The 21,561-nt window shown below is 40.0% G+C and overlaps 1 protein-coding gene across 2 annotated transcripts in view; it reads left to right on the top strand.

Annotated features, from left to right (window-relative positions):
• Window positions 1–21,249, top strand: part of ABHD12 (abhydrolase domain containing 12, lysophospholipase) — a 32,730-nt gene extending 11,481 nt beyond the window's left edge. For both annotated transcript variants that reach the window (XM_081188737.1, XM_081188738.1), the window contains exons 2-13: window positions 4,091–4,215; window positions 5,114–5,219; window positions 6,878–6,997; window positions 7,397–7,427; window positions 7,836–7,881; window positions 9,810–9,939; window positions 10,675–10,712; window positions 11,592–11,671; window positions 13,129–13,211; window positions 13,710–13,788; window positions 16,294–16,421; window positions 18,593–21,249. In XM_081188737.1, coding sequence (XP_081044863.1) covers window positions 4,091–4,215; window positions 5,114–5,219; window positions 6,878–6,997; window positions 7,397–7,427; window positions 7,836–7,881; window positions 9,810–9,939; window positions 10,675–10,712; window positions 11,592–11,671; window positions 13,129–13,211; window positions 13,710–13,788; window positions 16,294–16,421; window positions 18,593–18,632 — 1,006 coding nt within the window. In that variant the 3' untranslated portion in view covers window positions 18,633–21,249. The remainder of the gene's footprint in view (window positions 1–4,090; window positions 4,216–5,113; window positions 5,220–6,877; window positions 6,998–7,396; window positions 7,428–7,835; window positions 7,882–9,809; window positions 9,940–10,674; window positions 10,713–11,591; window positions 11,672–13,128; window positions 13,212–13,709; window positions 13,789–16,293; window positions 16,422–18,592) is intronic.
• The last annotated feature ends 312 nt before the right edge of the window (window positions 21,250–21,561 follow it).

A 21,561-nucleotide genomic window follows, 5' to 3' on the forward strand; every position in this document is an offset into this window, starting at 1 on the left:
GGAGAAGCCTTTTTGCCCCTATTTCCACATTTTTGCACTAAACTGAAAGTTATCTTTATCTTGAGCCTCTATCACAGAAGCAGCTTGTAAACGAAAACCTATTTCTAGCTGGTTTTGTACTTCAGCAGAAATGTCTTCAAATACTTAATAGAAGCATGAGCCCTTATCTGCAAACTGCTTGAGCAACAAAGCTGCGCTGGTAGTCATATGACTGTGACTGGTTTCTCTTCCTGTTTTTCCCCATTCTCCTCCTTTGTGAATTATTCCAATTGTTACATAGAATGCAATTGTTAAAAAAAAAACAAGCTAACTTTTCAGTAAGTGAATTTGTCTCATGACTGTGCTCTTAATAATTTAGCTTGGGCAAATCTAAAATAAGCCGGTTTTTAAAACTTCTTCCAACTGTTGCACAATCAGAAAAGGAACTGTTTGCTCTATTGCCGTACTTTTCTCCAGAGGAAAATTGATTAAGATCTGATTCCCTTTTCTGTTTAAAAAGAAGTTCTATGAAAGAGACTTCAGTCATACTCTCTGTTCATGCCAGTAGTAGTAATAATAATAATAATAATAATAATAAATAATAATAATAAAAACCCAGCAACATCATAGTAGTGGTTCTGGTTATTGATGAACAATGATACTGAATCTGTCCTGGATCCATTTTTAAACAGGTACTGCCCTGGTAATTTGGTAAATATGTTGCATTAATGGTTACTGCTTGCAATAATTAGATGAGGCAGCCCAGAAAAAGGTTTCTGTGGGTGAAGGAAAGAAGAAGCTGCCAGAGCATTTGCTTACTCACGAGTAGTCCAACCTGCAATTAAAGTAAATGGACTGCAGCTGGGGAAGGTGTGGGTTATATAAAGGAATTTTGGAAGGGGGAGAGGAAGAGAAGCCTGGAAGGTTGTTTTTTAAGAAAGCAGAAGTCTGGTGAGGAAGGTAATCCAAATCTTTAGGAATACAGTACATGAACTGGTGGGGAGGGTTACGTTGTGCTGTCTTCCATTCTCTCCTTTCATGATGAGTCTAGGTGCCTCTACCTGCTAATAAGATAACAATTACCCAGTGGTGGTCTCCTTAAAAATCAGAATCTGTCAGATCCTGCCTCTCAGGGGATTGTGCCCCTGAAAGTGTGTCCGTTTCGCTATAACCTTTCTTTGGAGGAGCTAAAAATTCAATGTTTAAGATGGTATTATTATAAGTTTTAGGAATTATTGTTTATAAATACCATTTGAATGCTTTTGAAACCGTTCAACAAAGCATATAATATTTGAACTATATCTTCCTTTTCCTTCAAGGAGTTGAAAGTGATGTACATAGTTCTCCCACACCCACCAATTCATTGTGTTAGCAACCCAGCTGATGAGTGGGGGAGTTCAATCCTTCTGCTTTGGCTGTGTGCCCCTGCTCCTTCCTGGAAACAGGCACATTCACCCACCAGGTTTTGTCTGAGAAATGGGCCTTTTGTGGTGCCCACGGCAGTTGCTTAGATATCCAAATGGACGCCTGGACCCAAAAACAGTTGGGAACCCCTGTGCTTTTCTATAGAGGAATTGTCCCCAAAACAAAAACAAAATGCAAAAATCCACACCCCAAAACCCATTACCTTCCCAGTCATTCATGATTGCATGTTTAGATTCTAATGACTCCTACTGTAATTTATTGTTCTGTTTCCAAAACACAGTGCCAAATTGGGAATGGTCTCATATAGGATAAACTTGCCATAAGACCCAAGTATCAAGAAACTAGGTTTTCATCTGGTTGTATGACACCAGGGATCAGATAGGCAACTTCATATACAAGCCACAATGAGTGGAATGTACTAAACCACCCACGTCATGCAGGTAGGAGTTGGACTTAGTAAAATGCTAGTTCTTTAAACGCTTGGTTCCACAAGAAAATCTAGAGTTAATTAGCTGTGTGGTATCTGCTAGGGATCAGTTCACCATTTAACAAGAGTTTTTGTCAGGTTTGCCCATCCTTGCAGGTGAGCAAAACTGGTCAGTCCTGTCATTTATTATAGGCTTGATGGTTCTTGAGCTCCTCCACATGCTTGCCATAGGTTAGAAGTAGAATCAGAACGTGTGGTGCTTGTAAGGCACTCATGGGCAACCTCGGCTCTGGGGGCCACCTGTAACCCGCCAAGCCTCTCTGTCTGATTCTTGGGACTTGGCCCTCACCAGCTCTGCTTTGCCACCCTCCTTGAATGGCTGGAATATGTCCTTGAACTAGGACAATGCTTGTGATTGCCTGGATGGAAAAGGGTGTGTGCAGAAATGAGCTTACTGTACAAAGATAAATTTACATTGGTTGCTGTGGCCGCACCTAGCATTGGCATGTCATCTCCTGACAATTGCCTGGAAGAGAATGCAGCTCTCGGCTGAAAAAAGATTCCCCACCTGTGATATAAGGGGACAAGCATACCTGTGTTAGAGGATATCAAATGGGTTTAAGACCACTTTTTAGCAACAAACCTGCACTTCAGTTCTGATGATGCTTTTCTGTGTGTTTTCTACCTGCCTGAACATTCCCCTTTCTGATATTTTACAAAATACTAAAATACTTGTGTTACTGTTACATGTTCTCCAGCAGAAAAACATGGCACAGATGTTGCAGGTCTGCAGCAGCTTCTTCACCCTCCATGTCTCTTAGTCCTAGGCACACTGAGACACAGTACTCTGGGCCTCTCCCTTAAACACCTTCAGATGCCTCTGGCTGCGAGGTCTGTTTGCAAGCTCACAGAAGCTTCAATGAACTAAGTTAGACTGCAGCCGCCATATAGAAAGAAGCCCCCCCCCCCACTTGCTGGTTAAAGTCTTGGGATGACTCTGAAGATCCATGACTTCTTAGATCCATCTGTGTTTTGGCAGTCAACTCCTCTATGGGAAAATGTGGACTAAGCCTCTTGTCCATGGCTTTCTTTTCCTGAAGCTAAAGAACTATGCAACTAGTTTGGGATGCATAAGAGGGCCTTGGGCATATATTTCTCATGTAGCCACCATCCTGCAATAAAATTCGCCCTTGAAGCTGCGAGGAGTTTCCAGAAATGTTTGTGATGTTGCATGATGTCTTACCCTTCAAAGGAGAAAAGTTTTAAAAATAATTCCAGTAGGCATACTCTTGTACATTCTCCTGTGTATTGTATTTATTGGTGCCTGTTGACATTTCTATTGTTACCTTCATTAGCTTATGCTAGTTTATTCCTATCTATACTAATATCTGTCTTAGTAGTGGTGATAATAAAACCATACACAGCTTCAAATTCACCTGTTAAGAAATACCAAATTAACTTTCTTTAGCGTGCTCAAAGCTGGATATTCCAGTTTATGAATTAAGTGCAAATTCTAATACACCGGGAAACTAGCAACTTAGATTGTGTGAGGAAATTCCCATATATCCTTAGGTCCTTGTTCCAGACTCCTATCTCTTTTTGTATTTGTAATAACAGGGTGTTTTTGCTTTTCTAGTTCTGTGCGTAAAGCTGGATGATGCTGAAATTATGCTAAGAATAGTCCAAAGTAAGACAGAACAGTTTCCCAAATGTAATTAGACTGACACTTATGAGTAAGCTCCATTTCTAGACAGTTGGCAAGCAGCTCAGATATATCTGTTTACCCCCAATGCATCTTTGTGTGTAACAGTACCAGGGCAAATCATGACACTAACAGATCAAGAAATCTCTCTCGCTTCCCCCCTACATTTTAAAGAGACGCCTCCCTTCATCTCTTATTACTCTTGCCTTCTGCATCCTCCTGTCAGCGTAATTTTTAAGCTTCCTGGTCAAGAACTCTCTGTGCAACTCTTTTCAAGGGGCCACGTAAAGTGATGGCAGCGTATAAATAATAGAAGTATCCTCAACTCTGGAACTGTTTATGCTGTGCTTAGAAAAACGGGACGCTGTTAATGTTAACAATACATGTTTTAAAACAGATGACTATAGCTATGTATTTGAGCATGGAAGTAGCCTGAACTTTCAGCGGCATCTCTACAGTTCTATGATAGTACCCACTATATTCCTGGCAGAGTAGATCTTGCTTCACAAGTGTCTTGAATGTAGTGTGAAATTATATTTTCCCCTCCTCTTTTACAGGAGACATGGAATGTGGTTTCGATTGCGGAAGGTAGTAATCTGGTTGTTGGGAGTGTACATAGCCATTCCATTTCTAGTAAAACTTTGTCCCGCTATTCAGGCAAAGCTTGTCTTCCTAAATTTTGGTAAGAATCCTGCTTTTCACTCTCCCCCACCCTCTCTCTGTGTGTCTTAAAAGCATGTGGACATTTTAATATACAAGTTCCTAGTTTTTTATACAAAAGACACCATCTAGGCTCTAGCATTTCCAACTTGTGTGCATGATAACTCTTCTATCATATGCATATGAGAATATAAAATTAGGATCTGCAATCATTTTGCATAGTCACATGCAACTTTCGCTCGATTGCTGTTTCCAGCAGTAAAATCCAGTGTCAGATTTTATATAATGATAGAAAGAAAGAAAAGAATACGAAGATCTATGTTTGTTAGCATCTGCCTGTATTTCATTACTTGCTCATGAAGTGCTGATAGAGGAAAAGCTTGATGCTGCCTGGATATTTTGTTTGTTGTTAGCATCTGCAGTGAATGTTCTAGTACCAGTTAGTGAAAAAGCAATTGTTCCCTGCCTGCTCTCTTTAGTGACATCTTCCATGTTGTGCTTGGTATGATCATATTCTAAAATCTGTGCCTGCCTGATAGTAGAAAGCTCACTGTCAATTTTCTCAAATGTTTTATATACAGTATGGGAAAACTGTCACTTAGTGGCACGGTCTTTCAAACTGTCCTCCATTCTGCCCTTCAAATTTAGGTCTCCAGGATTTTTGAAATAATATTTTTAAATTATCTGTTCTGATTCTTGGAGATAGGGCAGCCACTTTGGTATCTGTTTTGACAACAAACCATTACAGTTAATAAGTACACTTCTTTCATGAAATTTGAAAATGCCATTGCCAATGCATTTTAATTTTAGTGCAATAACCATTATGAGGTTCTGTATTAAAATTATTTTTTGGTGAAGGGTGTTTGGTCTCAAGCAGTAGGTAAACGGAATGTAAAACTGATATTTATTTTCTTTCTCAGTGAGAGTACCCTACTTCATTGACTTGAAAAAGCCTCAGGACCAAGGTCTGAACCACACCTGTAACTACTACCTACAACCAGAAGAAGATGTGACAATTGGAGTCTGGTAAGGAAAGCTTTGCCACTCCCATTATCCACTGGAGTCCTTTTTAGCCTATGTAAAGAGGCTTTTGATCCCTTTGTTGAGAGAGATTTCAGTAACACCATGCAAACTCCTGCAATTGTTGCTTTTTCTGTGTGTGGGAGTGTATAATTTGCTGCTGGGAATGCAGTGTTTTCTTTTGAAAGATACACTGTTCTCTGGGCTGCAGCTAAACTAAATTGAGCAATTAGACCAAAATGCAATGAAGACTGGTGATACAAAGCTGAAAGTTTAGTTCTGTAATGTTGAAGGTCATGCTTTAGAGAAGACCTAAGAAAGTGAATCAACATGATGTGGGATTCCTCCAGGGCATAAATTAAAAAGGTGAAAAGGTGATTGCCTTGGAGCAGCTTGGCTCTGTTAATTTTTTTAATTTTTATTTTTTTGTAATAGTGCCTGTGTTGGCTCCTAGACCTAGAGCAACTTAGTTCATTGATTTTGTGTTGAGCTATAATAATCAAAACAAATGAAAATTTACAAAACTGAAATATTGTTAATCAAAACTCAGTGGTGATTTATCTTTTAACTGAAATGAAGAAGTATTGTCCTAGTTCATGGAGAAAAACTTAAGCCTCAAGTGACTTTTGGTGTCATTGCTTTTTTTTCTGAGGTGCATGATTAATATGAGTGGGTGCATTTGATTTATGGTAAATCACCATGTTGTAAGATCTCTTGCAGCAAGCAGTTTTAAATTCTCTGCCAAAGCTTTTCTGGCTGTGTCTGGTTTCTTCATTTTCCTTTTGTGAGAACTTCCATAACTGCTCACTGAGTGATACAACTAATAGACTTCAGATACCAATGTGCCCCACATTATAGTGAAAAGCTATTAACTGCCAACACTAAAACTTTTGTGATTTGGAGCAGCCCAAAACTACTTTGTTTTGCTGTTAGTGTGCTGCCAAAGCTTCCAGTAGTTCTTGAGGGGAGGGTTGTTACTGTGTACATGTATATGAATTGTAGGTGTATATGAATTGTATATGAACACCTACAATCTATCTGAATAGATAGTCACCTGTTTTTAAATATTCAAGGGACTAATAAGTCTAATAAATGATTAATAATATTTCTATAGTTGAAACTGGTAGGATGGCTGTTCCTTATATAGGAAGTCAAAATTCAGTAGTAGAGCACATGCCTCCCACATGCATAATCTTGGATCCATCCCCAGCATCTCCAGTTTAAATTGGATCTCAGGTTGGTGCAGTTGGGAAGGACTTCAGTCTGAGAGCTGCTGCTAGGCAAAGCAAACAAATACTGGGCTAGATGGACCAGTGAGCTGACCATGTATGTTCATATATGGTCACTTGACCATGGAAGGCTTGTCCTAGAAGAACAGGCACATTCTTCCTGACCTCTCATAGAAACCGAGGGCAGGAAAACACATTACAAAGAAACTGGGGTTGCTGCAGCCCAGTGTCTAGTTCATTCTCCCACCTTGTATAATGTCTAGTTCAACTTGACCTGTATGTAGATGTTTTGGCTTGGTCAACATGTCATGTAAAACCACAGTTAAAGTTTAAGTTGTGTTTTAACTCTGGGCAGCCTAGGACCTCAGTACATACTGCCCAGACTTGCGCCCTGGAAGGGTCACAGTTTTCCCCTGATTTCCCATTTCCTTCCAGGCATACGGTTCCCACAGCTGTATGGAAAGATGCTCAAGGCAAGGACCAACTGTGGTATGAGGATGCTTTAGGTTCCAGCCACCCTGTGATCCTTTACTTACATGGAAATGCAGGGACTAGGTAAGAGAGAGATAAATGAAGGGTGAGAAGGAGGATAACCTGTTGTTTCTGTTGGTTTAGATTGGGTGAGGGCCAGCCATGTCACTGGGCAGGGCAAGGCAAGCTCACCTTTGACCTGCAATTCCTTACAACACAATCTTATTCATTTCCACTGAGATGTTCTATTTAATTCAGTGGGGCTTATTCTTTGTTAACTGGATATAGGATTGCAGTTTTTGCATGCATTAAATATTCCATTCAGCTTCAGTGTGCTAATTTGACTGAATCATTCTCAACTAGCTAGTCTTTAAAAGAAAAAAGTCCTCCTAGTTGTATTGAAAGATCAAGGAAATAATGTATCAGAACCATATGTCTTGGGGCTTTAAAACTAATGTGTAATTTTCCAAATTCTTTTAATAGAGGAGGGGATCACCGTGTGGAACTTTACAAGGTGAGAAAAGCAGTAATATTAGTCAAATGACCTGAATACTACTATATGCAATTCTATTAATAGCTTAGCTATCTAAGCTTGCTTCCAGAGGAGTTTCTCTTTATCTTCTATAGTTTTTGTGAGGAACAGCCATAAAATGCTACCGCTGTAATAGTAATCAACTCCTAGCTATGCATCTTTAGACACTACCTCAGGCTGCTTATGTGCTTTACAGAATCTCAAGTGGTAAAACCTGTTCTGGAATGGTTTTGTTTGCGTGTTCTCTACCCTTGTAAAAAAAATATTTTTTTGCATGGAAATATGTAGTACTGGGGAGAAGAATTATGTTAACAGGAAAGTATGTATCAATTTATTGTCCTTTTAAAATACTTCATAATCTTAATTGTGACTGTTTGCCTTCTCTTATAGGTTTTGAGTTCTCTTGGTTACCATGTGGTCACGTTTGATTATCGAGGTGAGATTCTTACTCTTTTATCCTGAGCTAGCATCTGTTACTCAGGCTAACAAATTGTAACTACTATCCTATTGACTGATGAATAAAAGTCTATTTCATAAACTCTTTGAAAATCCAGATGACATGTTATTACTTTTCTAGGGGCTGTACCCTTGCTTACTACACTCACCAAATGATTCCTGCAGTCTGCTCTGTATGTGGGGCTTCCCTTGCACTTGATCAAGCAGCTGCCGCTAGTGCAGAATGTTGAAGCATGCCTGCTTGTAAGCAAATAACGTCTGTGCTCAGAGATCTGCACTGGTTGCCGATTTGCAACTGGGCCATGTCCAGGGTGTTACTATTAGCATTTAAAGCCCTTAACAACTTGGGACCAGTTTACATGCGAGATTGGCCTGCCTCATATATGCCGACTTGATAGTTTTGATCTGTAGAGCTGGCACTGTTACAGGTGCTGCAGAACAGCCTTTTTGCATTTGTAAGAGACTGATATCTTGGTGTGACAGTGCCTGCACTTTGGAAACTGCCACACACAACTTCCCCTGCTTTTTCTTCTGCTGGGTTGTGCTGAGCCATGGTTTGGTGTAGCATGTTGTCTGAACCATGGCTCATATTTTAGCTCTCTCCAGACAAACAGTGAGCTGTAAACTATGGCACAGACTTTGATTATAGCTTGTCATTTGTTGGAAGGCAGCGGAACCACAAGCCCAGGTTCAGATGACATGCAATGCCAAATCATGACTTAGTTCAGCACAGCAGCAGAACGACTGAGGAGGAAAGCAGCCATGACTGGGAAGCCTGTATCTTTGCCCCAAGCCATATTTTGGCTTAATCTTAGAGTGAGGTTCACCTCTTAAGATAGGCTTTTGATTTATTTTCACCCTGCCTTTTTAAACAATAGACCTGCAACTAGAACTTTAAAAATGCAAAAGAAGTCCTAAAACACTACTTGTACAGAACCTGTGGCACTCAGTCGCTTTAAAGATAAAACCTCATCACTTCCTAAAACAAGCAATAATAATAATTTCCTAAAGACCTGCTTGATTAGATTAGACTCTTGCTGAGAACGATGTTCCACAGAGATGATCCCGTGACTCTGAAAGGCCCTGTGTCCTAATGGGTTTTATTGAGGGAACATGGAACGAGGTTTTGTTAGAGAACATAATGTGACAGCTGTTGCAGATAGAAGAGAAGCTGCACAAAGCTCACTGCTCTGCCCTGCAGCCATTCAGTGCTGGGTGTGACTGAACTCTTTCTCAGCAGGCAGGTGTTCTTCTGTTTCCTCTCCCTTCCCTAGCCGATAGACTTGGATAAGAAGGGCAAAGTTTAAAAATACTACTTTTTTCAAACTAGTTCCATGCGCATTTAAGCAGTGTTAGGTGGAAATCTCTGGAAAGCAATGACAAGTCTGATAGAGTAAGAAAGTAGAATGGACTGTACTTCTTCAGAATATTGGGGGGGAGGGGCTCATATTTTTGAACATTTGCATTGTTAAAACTCACTGCAAAGCAGGACAACAGACAAAAGGCTGGGTCAGAGTCTAGTGTTCTGTTTGAAGAGAGTTCATCTATTCACAAATGGCGTTTCCCACGTACAGTCTGAATTGGTACCATTCATTTTACAGTATTATTCAACCCCCACAGTTGAACTCTTGGAGGGTTTGCCTCGGAATATTTCAGGCTATAATAGAACCAGACTGAGTAAAAAGATTCTAGGACTTTAGTTTTGGTATTCTGCCAGTTCAATTTTTCTTTAGTGGGTATCTCAGCTAGGTCCAGGGTGTTAAAAGACAATTAAGAACTGACATTTTAAGTTGCAGTGCCCTGGGCCACTCGGTTTATTTGGCCTTAATTCAGACATGAAACCAGAACACTTTATTTTGATTGGCTTGAAACATGATTCCTGGAATAAAGTAGCTTTTCTCTTTGTAGGCTGGGGAGACTCAATAGGCACTCCCTCAGAGAGTGGAATGACCTATGATGCTCTTCATGTTTTTGACTGGATAAAAGCAAGAAGTGGAGACAATCCAGTGTATATATGGGGACACTCCTTGGGCACTGGGTAAGGCCAGATTGCACAAAGCAATCGTTTAATATATGAGGCTGTGTTATTACAACACATTGCATTTGAGACAACAATTCGATGCTAAATACAGTAATTGCAGCCTGAAGTACTTTCTGTTGGATTAGCAGTGAATTAAAATTAATTGCTGTGGTTTGATTTTTGTGTTTACTCTTTGAACAAATAGTGAATCATAGTATGGATTATATTGCATAGATAATGGAATTCAAGAGAATATGAATTGAAAATAAGATAGAAGGAACCTACGATATAAGGAACCTATTGGAGCAGCATCTCCAGTGAAATTATAATGGAGATGTGTCAACCTAAACTCTCTTCTTTATTTGTTCTTTTTATTGGGACACGTCTACAGTGCCAATTTATTCCCATTTCAAATCTGCATTATTACGACTGCCAGCCAGCCAGTGAACTCTGAAAACTGGATACCCATAGTGTCTCACAGTGAAGAAATCTTGATGATATCACAGAACTAAAGATGCACCTCTTAGTTGTGGTGTATAGTCTTGCTCTGGGTTTTGTGTTTTTTCCTGTAGGCATTCCAAAAGGCTGAGCAGCACTTGGTAGTGAGATTGCAATCTTATGCATAGATGGGAGTAAACCCTGCTGGACAAAGTAGGACTTACTTTTCAGTAAACATGGGTGTGATTGGGTTGTAAGGAAGATGATACAATTTTCTGTAATTGGTATCTTTAATTGTAGATTTTATTTTTGTAGAGTTGCAACCAATCTTGTAAGGCGTCTTTGTGAGCGAGGTAAGAGAGCTATATTTTGGTGATGTTATCAAAAACCATTTCATATCATCCCAACTTCCTGCTGTCTTTCAAAATAGATTAAAAGGGTTACTGTGATTGTGTTTAGCAGTAATGATTTTTTGAGCTTTAAAAACCTTTATGGGAGTTTTAAAATAGATGCAGGTGAACTTTTATTATCATTTTTAAAGGCTATAGGATTTATATGGTCTTGGTGCATCTGCCTGTCACTTTTCAGCAAAAGTAGGACTGAGAGCTTAAGCCATACATATACATCTACATGTTTAATTTTAGTCTGTGGCATTCCATGTTGCAGAGATTCTAGTTGCCATCAAAGCTTAGGGCACATATTAGTAGAAATGCTCTGTTTCACAACTTTCTGTTAGTCTCAAAGCCTTGAGTCTGCTGACCTTTTAAAAATGTAATCAGTTGGTGCCCTTTCAGGCAGAGGGGTGAGGAAATTGAGAATATTGTCTCGTTTCTGATCAGGTGAACATGTTCTTGAATTGCAGCTCATGTTTCATTCAGGCTCTGGATTCATATTCTGCTGTATCATTCAAACACCCTTTCATTTAGGTACATTATACCAAACATTTGCTTTGCAGCTTCCATATCTTGCAGTGGGCATAGCACAGAGATTTATTTATTACATTTATATTCCACCTTTCCTCCAAGGAGCTCAAGTTGGTGTAAAGAGGTCTCCCCCTCTCCATTTTATTCTAACAACCACCCTGTGAGACTAGTGACTAGCCTAAGGTCACATAGTAAGCATCAAAATTTGAACCCTAGTCTCCCACACCCTAGCCTAGCAATACTAATCACCAGTGACCCTCATTAGTGTCTTAAAAGGACAGCACTGAAGTTCTGTTATTTGTTTTTCAGAAACGCCCCCTGATGCCCTGATATTAGAGTCACCTTTTACGAACATACGTGAAGAAGCAAAAAGCCATCCTTTTTCAGTGGCAAGTACAGATTTATATGCTGGATTTCTCATCTTTTCATGTGTGATCTGGCATCTGGTAAAAATGCATATGTATTTGTTCACTTGAGAATTCTAATCATACCTGAAGTCTGTTGGCTCATGAGCTAGCTAGCCTTTGAAAATTGAGTATTGTCTTTTCCGTGTTCTGGAAATGTTTTTTCTTCTGCAAGAGCTTTGCTAATCCACAGAGGTACAAAAAATTCCATGTCAGAAGCACACTCTGCAAATGCATTCCTAATACATTCCTAATAGTACAGTAAAATTGAAGCTTTGACTCCGATGTTATTAAGAGATAGTGTAGAAATTAAAGGTAATATGCGTCAGCACACAGAAGATGGGGTATTGCACGTCTCGGTTTTTCATACTGACTCGCAAAGCTGGGATAATCTATCAGGGAGCTCTAAATGCATCTTGTATGCCTGCAACTGGGTCTTATAAACCATCATTGTTTTGAGGTTACTCTGAAATGTAAACGGGTGTAAGCTACACCCTCCAGGTATATATATCTTCTAAAGAGGGCCTTGCTGAGCCTATGAAGAGCCATACATCCTGGGAACGCCTGGTGCCATTTGCACTAATATCCCTGTGAGGAGTAATTGTTGGTGCTTCACTTGTTGGTTGGTTGGGGAAAGTGTAAGCTGCTTGCTGAAGTCTTCCTTTTTCATATGTGAGTGTTTTCCACTAACGAGGGAGGAGTGAGAAGGAGAGTCCTCCTAGCATAATGTGTCAAATATTAGCACTAGATTGAAAAGCTAGGATTGGAGAAGAAACCTTCATCCTCCCCAGTTACTCTGACCCATTATTTTTTTTAATTGGCTGTTAGCTTGATGCAGCTCTTCTGTCCTTGTCAAAATACCCCTTAATAGGAAATGATCACCAGGGAATGAGGTGGCATCAGTCCTTCTCTTGAAAGGAAGAATTGAAGTCCACTTTCCCATTTGCTTCCCACTGCTTCATTGAAGCAACTCCTGAATTAGCATCCAATGGAGAACTGATATTCCCTTTTTTCTATTATACGAATGAGCTGTGCAAGCGCAAAGAGCAGGGTGTGAATATGCCTTTTCTTCTCAATAAATTTGGCCCCACCTTCTCCTCCCCGATAAGAACTGAGCTAAGGTGTGCAAGCTCTTGATATTATGACCATCGTTTCAATCTAAACCATTCACAGACATCTTAAGTAATAGAACAGATTGCACCTTTTAAAAAATAAGTTAATTGAAGATTTTAAAACCATCACCTTCTAATGGTTGCAGCTCAACATTTGATTTAAAAAAATGCTTCCACAGTCTGCATTGTTCTGCCTGTTCTTTAGATTCATGTGTGACTATAGTCAATTTAGGGTTTGGTATTTTTTTAATTGTTCAGAAATACCCGAAATCTTCTAAAGAAACTTCAATACTCTTATCACTCACATACTTGTAAACTTTATTTATTCAGATTTATAGATATTTCCCAGGATTTGATTGGTTCTTCCTTGATCCCATCACATCGAGTGGAATTAAGTTTGCAAATGATGAGAAGTAAGTAAATCTCTTGAATGTTCTTTGCCTTTGTCTTTCTGACGGATGCTTTTCCTGATAGGTTTCTAAATCCTGAGAATCAGAAGCTGCTGTCTCATCCCTGAAGCCTTAGTCCACTTCAACCAGCTTCTCTAGGTCATCTACCTTGATTTCAAGGGATCAAATTGTGCAACTTAGTGCCAGGAGCTAATTTCACCAAGTACACCCATAACTTCTGCCTAGTAGGCATGTGACAATCTCGAGCTTACTGGATAGCTTCTACAGTCCTGCTTTTTTGCTGCCTTCATAACAGAAATTAATCTTGAGTAATTTTTGGTTATTGAACTTGTTGACTTAGAAAGTTGGGATCTGTAAGGCCTACTTCATTTTTAACCAGAAATATTCTTTTTTATTTTAAATAAAACTTCTTGTTCTGCGTTATACAGACTTAAGCTGCAGATATTCTGAGTTGGTTGGACTTATAAAAAATCATATTAATGTTGTGTTGTTTTTTTACAGCGTGAAGCATATTTCTTGCTCTCTGCTAATTCTTCATGCTGAAGATGATCCTGTAGTACCATTTCATCTTGGAAAAAAGGTGTGTTTCCTTACCTTAAGCCCCCCCCCCCAATCTCTGCTCATAAATATCCTGAATGAATTAGAACTGGGTGAGCAACCTCAAAGTGCAGAGTGGCTAGAGGAGAAACTACAAATGATATGTTTGAGATGGCTTGGTTTCAGTTTATCTATTTTATTAACTCCCAAACAGAAGGACTCAAATCTCCTGTATCTCACAACTTCGGTGAAGTTTGTTGGCCTGATAATGAAACATGTGTTTCTATCAATACATGTTTATATGACAAAAATATATTTTCCACTGTCCATGTGGTTTGTAACAGATTCTCTGTTTTGTTTCTATAAAACAATAAAAACTCTTAAAAAAACCCTGTAGAGAGCTTCAGTGTACAGTAGAGAGGGCCATGTTTAATTCCAGTTCCATGGACCAAACTAACACCAAACCCTGTGACTGGTTTATTTTCCCTTCAAGGAGTAAGCAGCCTTTAAGGTTCTGTTCTATAAACATTTCCATTCAGCCCTGGGCCAGGACCTGGGCTAACCAGAACAGAACTCTGGGCAGAATCTGGCTTTGTATGAACCTCCTTTTTATTTCCTTTCCTTTGCCACAATCCAGAACAGTCCATCATTTAGCTGCCCTGAAGCAAATTTTTGTTTCTCTGTATGGTGCTCACAGGGCTCTGCACAGATGGCTCCTAAAGTTGCTGGGAATAGTTGGCTCCTAAGAGGTGGTGGTGAAAGGGAGTTGCCAAAAATAATGCTGCATATGCATGACTGTAACTTTTGTACTCTGCACTAATTAATCTTGAGTAATTTCTGCTGCCCAGTTTGTGCTTCAGTCTTGAGGGAGTGGCAGCTATCCCATGTCTAGGGTGAGAAGCTCTTAAGCCAGCTCTCTGAGGGCTCACACTTCATGGAAATCGCCTCTTTATCTGACAGACAAGGACATTATCCCTTCAGGAACAGTGTGATGCAAAACATAAATACCATGAGTTTGGTGGTGAGAGAGGTTGGGGTTGGCCTAGGGTGTGATTGTTTGCTTGTGATTGGCTGTGGTGATCTTTGTTTTCGTGGGTGGGTGAGGTGGGTGGGTGTTTTGGATCAGGTTAGTCATATTGATTTGTATGCTGTTGGTGGATTATTGTCACTGTCCTGTTGGGCTGGAACACAAGTGAACAACACAAGCAACGCTGACACCAAACTCTACATACATTAAACATAATAGAAACACCGCCACCTGACCCCACCCCCATCCATCCTCCCTCTCTCCACCCCCCCTTTCTTTTTTCTTTTTTCTTCTCCCCCTAATGCCTCAACAAATGAAACGGATTTGTAAAAATGTTACATGAAAAAAAACAAAAAACGAGGCACTACGCTTCTGTAAAACAAGAAAATCCTGAATAAAATATATATTTAAAAAAATTAGCATGAGTTTGGAACTATGTTTTGCTGGTGCAAATTGCTGCAGCTGGACTATTGATGGGGACAAACTATCACCAGGACTAACTCTGGTACTTAAAAGCTGCCCAGACAAGGTTCCAAGGTTCTTCTATTAATTTTACGAAGGCCCTTAGCAGCTTTGGTCCAGGACAACTTAAGGACTGCCTGATTCCATGTCCCAATCACAGAGGCTTTGTGAGAGTCTCTGTTGGTAGTCAGTCCCCCATGGCTCAAATGCATGACTTGCAACTACTAGAAGCCATGTATTTAATGTAATGGGACCGAGCCTGTAGAACTCCTTCCCAGATGGGATTAGACAGACCCCCCTCCTTGCTGAACACATCAATAAAAGTTCCTTATTCCAGCAGCGTTCAGTTTTATGATAAAGCAATTTTAAAGTTTGTTTTTATGCATACTGTTCACACATACAAATGATTAAGTGGTACATAGTGTCTGACATAAATACCTATCCTTCAAGGGGACTTTCACTTGAGAATTAGTTTGACTCTCTGCAGCATGTATCAGAAAAAATCAGGCTCCACAGGCAAACCTTTTTGTTTAGAAAAGATAACATGGGTTTCCTCCCTTGGAAAACAACACCTGTCCAAGAGCCCATGTTGCGAATATTTGTGTACACAAGTCATGAACAACTGAACTTTGTGCATGTTCATTGTTATACAACATTGGAAAAGTTTCCATTGCTGCTTAAAACTCAAAGCTCTTTTAAAAAAAAATTATGAGCAACAGATGTTCAGCTTCACATATCACAGATCCACATATCACAAACCTGTGAGTTCTGATCTCTCCTTCAATCCATAAAGTCACATTTGAAAAGTACTTTGAGACTTTGTCCCTTCAGCGTTCTTGTAACTACCCAGTTTCAAGTAGAACAGAATGGTCAAAGAGTGATATAACCAGCTGACATGAAGTAAGTATGATTGTTTCTTGGGCACAGAAATTGCTGTGCAATAACTGGCGCTTAATTAGCTACATCAAATATAGTTACAGAAATAAACGTTGTCACTGCTCTGTATTGAGGGGCTATACATTTCATTAACTTGGCTTTGTTTTGAAATGTCTTTTACAGCTATACAACATTGCTGCCCCGTCTCGGAGCTTCCGTGATTACAAAGTACAGTTTGTTCCATTTCACACAGACCTAGGCTACAGGCATAAATACATCTACAAGAGCCCAGAACTACCTCGAATATTGCGGTAATTAAAAGGGTTGCTCATAATGTGTGTTCTGCTGTTTGCACAGGCAGATGCAATTGAGCTGTACAACATAAAGGGTGTGTGCGTGTGCGTGCGTGCATGTGCTTATTCTGGAATAATTTCCCTTGGTTTCCACTTTACCCCAGAGGTTTATTGTAGGACCCAAGCACAAAAGCACATCATTGCTAGTAACTGCTGATTAAATTGGCAACAATTGCCAAGTGACTTGGGTGAGATTGAGGGCCAAACAAAATATGATTGGTGCAGTCATTCATGTTTGCATGTCTCCTCTTTTTACAATGCATTTAAAGCAAGGGAGGATGGCAGGTTTGGGTTTTGCATAAAAATGGGTGTGTGGGTGAGAGTAGCCAATCCTCCTTTTTCCCTTCCTGCCCTCTTGTCTTGCCTCCTTTTGATCTGTCACTTCACTTTGGGCGCATCTTTCTCACCCTGGTTCACATCCAGTATCTGAGCAGGTCTAGGAGAGGGGAGAGGAAGGAAGCTTGGTGGTAGAGCACATGCTTTGTATGAAAAAGGTCCATTGTTGCAGTTAATTGATGAATAATAATAATAATAATAATAATAATAATAATAATAATAATAATAATAATTTATTATTTATACCCCGCCCATCTGGCTGAGTTTCCCCAGCCACTCTGGGCGGCTCCCAATCAAATGTTAAAAACAGTACAGCGTTAAATATTAAAAACTTCCCTGAACAGGGCTGCCTTCAGATGTTTTAAAGATAGGATAGCTGCTTATTTCCTTCACATCTGAAGGGAGGGTGTTCCACAGGGTGGGCGCCACCACTGAGAAGGCCCTCTATCTGGTTCCCTGCAACCTCACTTCTCGCAATGAGGGAACCGCCAGAAGGCTCTCGGCGCTGGATCTCAGTGTCCGGGCTGAACGATATGGGTGGAGATGCTCCTTCAGGTATACAGGACCGAGGCCGTTTAGGGCTTTAAAGGTCAGCACCAACACTTTGAATTGTGCTCGGAAGCGTACTGGGAGCCAATGCAGATCTCTTAGGACTGGTGTTATGTGGTCCCAGTCCCAGTCACCAGTCTAGCTGCCACATTCTGGATTAATTGCAGTTTCCGGGTCACCTTCAAAGGTAGCCCCACGTAGAGCGCATTGCAATAGCCTGCTGCATGTACATCAGAGTGATTTACAAACATATCATAAAAACAATCCTTAGTATCTTGGAAGTAGGGCTGGAAAAGAGCCAAGTCTGAAACTCAGTGTGCTGTGTTTCTAAGGCAGGGCAAGTTTCATTCCCTATGCATCCTTTTGATATTATTTTCATACATCTTCTCTCATCACCCCTGTCAAAAGCAACACACCCTTGCTTTAAATGTATAAGGGGGGTTGACAGGTGAATAAGCAAAAAAAGGCTGCACCCCAGAACCTCAAGGGCTTTTTTTGTGTTAAGATTTTCATTAAAAGATTTTTGTAAAACAGTTCAGATATAGAAAACTAATGTAAATGAAAACAAAAACAGCCACAAACATAATTTCAAGTTTGACAGCTTGGTAAGACTATGTGTATGTTTGTGTCCAGGGACGCGGGTGGCGCTGTGGGTTAAACCACAGAGCCTAGGACTTGCCTATTGAAAGGTCGGCAGTTTGAATCCCCGTGGTGGGGTGAGCTCCCGTCGTTCGGTCCCAGCTCCTGCCTACCTAGCAGTTCGAAAGCACCCCTAAGTGCAAGTAGATAAATAGGGACCGCCCTCTAGCGGGAAGGTAAACGGCGTTCCATGTGCTGCGCTGGTGCTGGCTCGCCAGATGCAGCTTTGTCACGCTGGCCATGTGACCCGGAAGTGTCTTCGGACAGCGCCGGCTCCCGGCCTCTTGAGCGAGATGAGCACGCAACCCTAGAGTCGGTCACGACTGGCCCTGATGGGCAGGGGTACCTTTACCTTTACTTTATGTTTGTGTCCCTTCATCTGTTTTGCTTGTTTTTTAAGTATCCTGATCCCATCTTTGAAAGAGAGCGATTGCTCTGCAATGTAGGGCATTTAAGAGTATCTAAGTGGGAAAACTTAAGTTGACCGTAGTTCTGAAATCTACTGGCCTCAGAAGGGCAGGTGGGAAGAGAATGGATGAAGTTGAAGTACCAAAACAACTGACACTGCTGATACATATGTGTGTGTGTGTATTTTTCCCTCTTAGGGAATTCCTGGGAAAATTGGGACATGAGCATCGTCACTGAGGACTAACTGCATGGTTGACTTAAGTTGTCATCTACAAGAAAAGGTCTGCCATTCTTTTAAACCCAGACACTGAATAAGCCACAGATTCCTGCTTCAGTCTTAATGCATACACTTGGAAACCCAGCCTCTGGGGCGATAGAGATACGAAGAAAAGAATGTAGCTGGCTCGTCTCTCTCCCTCTCCCCACAAGCCCCTTCTAAAGAACAAGAGAACCAAACAAATCACAACAACTAAGTTCAAGCACACGAAGGACTTGGCAAAAACCTTTCGGAAGTTATGAACATTCCTACAAGTGTCTGTTCGGCCACAACAGCTTTTTAGAACACAAAAAACCCTTGCACTCGGAAACGCAAATGAACTGCAATTGTCTTTAAAAATGTAACTGCTATAATATTTCAGTGCTGCATCTGGTTTACCTGAGTTGCAGGTTGCTCTTTTAATAGAATTTAGTTCAGTGAGGAGTTTCCCCTACCCTTGTCAACTGCAGAGTTGCTGAATATGGTTTTTGGTTCCGAAATTCATTTGAGAACTTTCAAGAGATCAGGATGCTTTCAAGAAAACATTTCAGAATGCAATGAAGGATGTTTCTCCTTTAAAATGAGGCAACTATTTAATAGTGACTAAGCTTCTCTTTCTCTGTTGCCTTGCTTTGAAGTTTCTTAGTTGTCTCCCACATATAGATAATATATAAAAATCTTTATTATACCTCATATACAGACACATCCTCTTTAAGATTCTTTCTTCCTCTGACTTTGAGATTCTTTCTTGTCTCCAAACCATTTTATTTAGATGTACAGGTTCAATGGGTGATGTGAGATGTATTGAATACAAATTGCACCCTCAAACATTGTTTGAAAGACTCCTTCAGTAAATAGAAGGTGTCTTTATACTTTGTCAAGAATGGGTGGAGATCTTTTTTCCCCTGCTGTGATGAAGATGTCTTCCAGTCTCCTCTAGAGACATATAAGCACTTTGGAAATGAGAAAATTGGTATCATTTTTCATAATCATGATCCTTAATACCCCTACAGCCCTTTCATTTCCTTAAAAAAAAAACTCAGGTACATTAAAGCTGGTCAAAAGTTTTCTGTGAGAGAAATTACATCAAAATACTTTAACCTGAAGTTCTCATCTGGTAAATTATGTTGGTTTTCATTGGCAATAAAACATTTGCTCTGACTTTCCTTAACAGCAAAATATTAGCAATTATATTTGAAAGTCCTATTTTTTTTCAGACCAAGCAAAGGCATTGAAAGTGAAAACAAAATTCTTTTTTTGCATAACATATTTAGTTTGGTATATATATTTTAATTAAAAGCTGGAGATGTATGAAAACTTTCTGACCAGCCTTGAATGTTTCCTTCAGTTGGCACATGCCAGGAACAAATACTTATTTTTCATTTTTTTAGCAAAACAATCCTGGCCTGAATCTAAATTTTAGCAGACAGCACGATAGTAAATTAATAGTAGCAAATGCTGAATCTAAAATTCATATTCCTTTCCCTTATTGGCCTTGGCCTTATATACCTCATGATGATTCGGTCTCATTATGGCTGCTGGAGTCCATTTTTGGTGCGTAAAAAATTGACACATTTAGCCATTATGTTGTTGAATTTACAGAATATTTTTTTAAAATGCATTAATCCATCCATATTGAGAAGACGACAGTAAAGACCACTTTAGTAACCTTTTGGAGGTGTTTAAAGGAGATGCTACATAGTGCAATACTAGACCTTAAGAGTCCTGATGGCTTGCAGTTCACCATGGCTCTTAACTGAAAACTGCCATTCCTTCCCCATCTCACTCATGTCAGGGCTTCTGCTTAAACCAGACGTGAGTTCAGCATGCTCTTCTTCAGGATTCTCAGTCCACCATTCATGCAGGCATGGCATGGCAGACAATTTGAGACATTGTGAGTAGGAATCAGAGGGCCATGGGCAGTTTAGCTGTTGGGTCCTAGCAGACTGATTTACAGTAGCTCCAGGTTTTGTGTCATTGGCCCTGAACTGTTTCATTCCACAAACATACAAGCATTTGGCATAGTAGTCTTAGATATTAGTGTTCAGAAGTGAATTATTCAGCCTGAAGTGTATTAGAGAGCAGTGTTTGCTAATATTGTCTGTATATGGAATACTCTGGTTTTGCATGCATCAAAGAGTTGTATTTTAGAGATTATCATACTTCCAAAGCAGACAGTAGCTTGTTCTTTGCAGTGAGACTTTCTGCTGTAGTGAGATCTACCAAGATTTTAATTCACCATAACCTCTGAGCAAATTGTGCCACATATACAATCCCATCTCTTCCCTCCTACATTCCATGTGCTTTGGTTTACTACACTAACAAGGACAGAAACACTTAACTTTGCCTTTCTTGTCAAAGCAAACAGAATGTTCCATGTAACGCCGCTGCTGCTATCGCCCACCTTAGTGTCGGTAAAAGTACAAACCAATGTGGAAATGTCACCTCCTCCCATGCAACAAAAATTAGATTCCAGCGCATGTATCAGTGCTGTTTATCCCGAGACATATGTTCCAATTATTAGGCCAGTGATACACATTGAAATGGAAATGTTTATCTAAAAAGTGTGTAGTTTTAATAAAACAAATTACTTAAGAATTTTTGTTGTAGTAGCCTTTTTAAAAATATTAAAATTATGGGCTTCTGGATCTGCCCAGGAAAATACTATCAAAAAGACATGTAGAATTTAAAATGGCTGGCATATTGGATGCGTTCTAAATAATTGTGCATGGAATTTTGCTTGTATAATTGGACTTTCTGCTTCAGCCCATGGGGTTATGGGTTAAGGAACCCTCTCAAATGCTGTGGGTGTGGGGTGTTTTTTTTTGGGGGGGTGCAGCTGGGTATGGATGGGGATCTGGGACAAAGAGGCAAGCAGAAATACCTTCTGACTACTCAAGGAAATATTGG

The sequence above is a fragment of the Podarcis bocagei genome (genome assembly GCF_964188305.1).
Source record: "Podarcis bocagei genome assembly, chromosome: 3".
NCBI classification, from domain to species: Eukaryota; Metazoa; Chordata; class Lepidosauria; order Squamata; family Lacertidae; genus Podarcis; species Podarcis bocagei.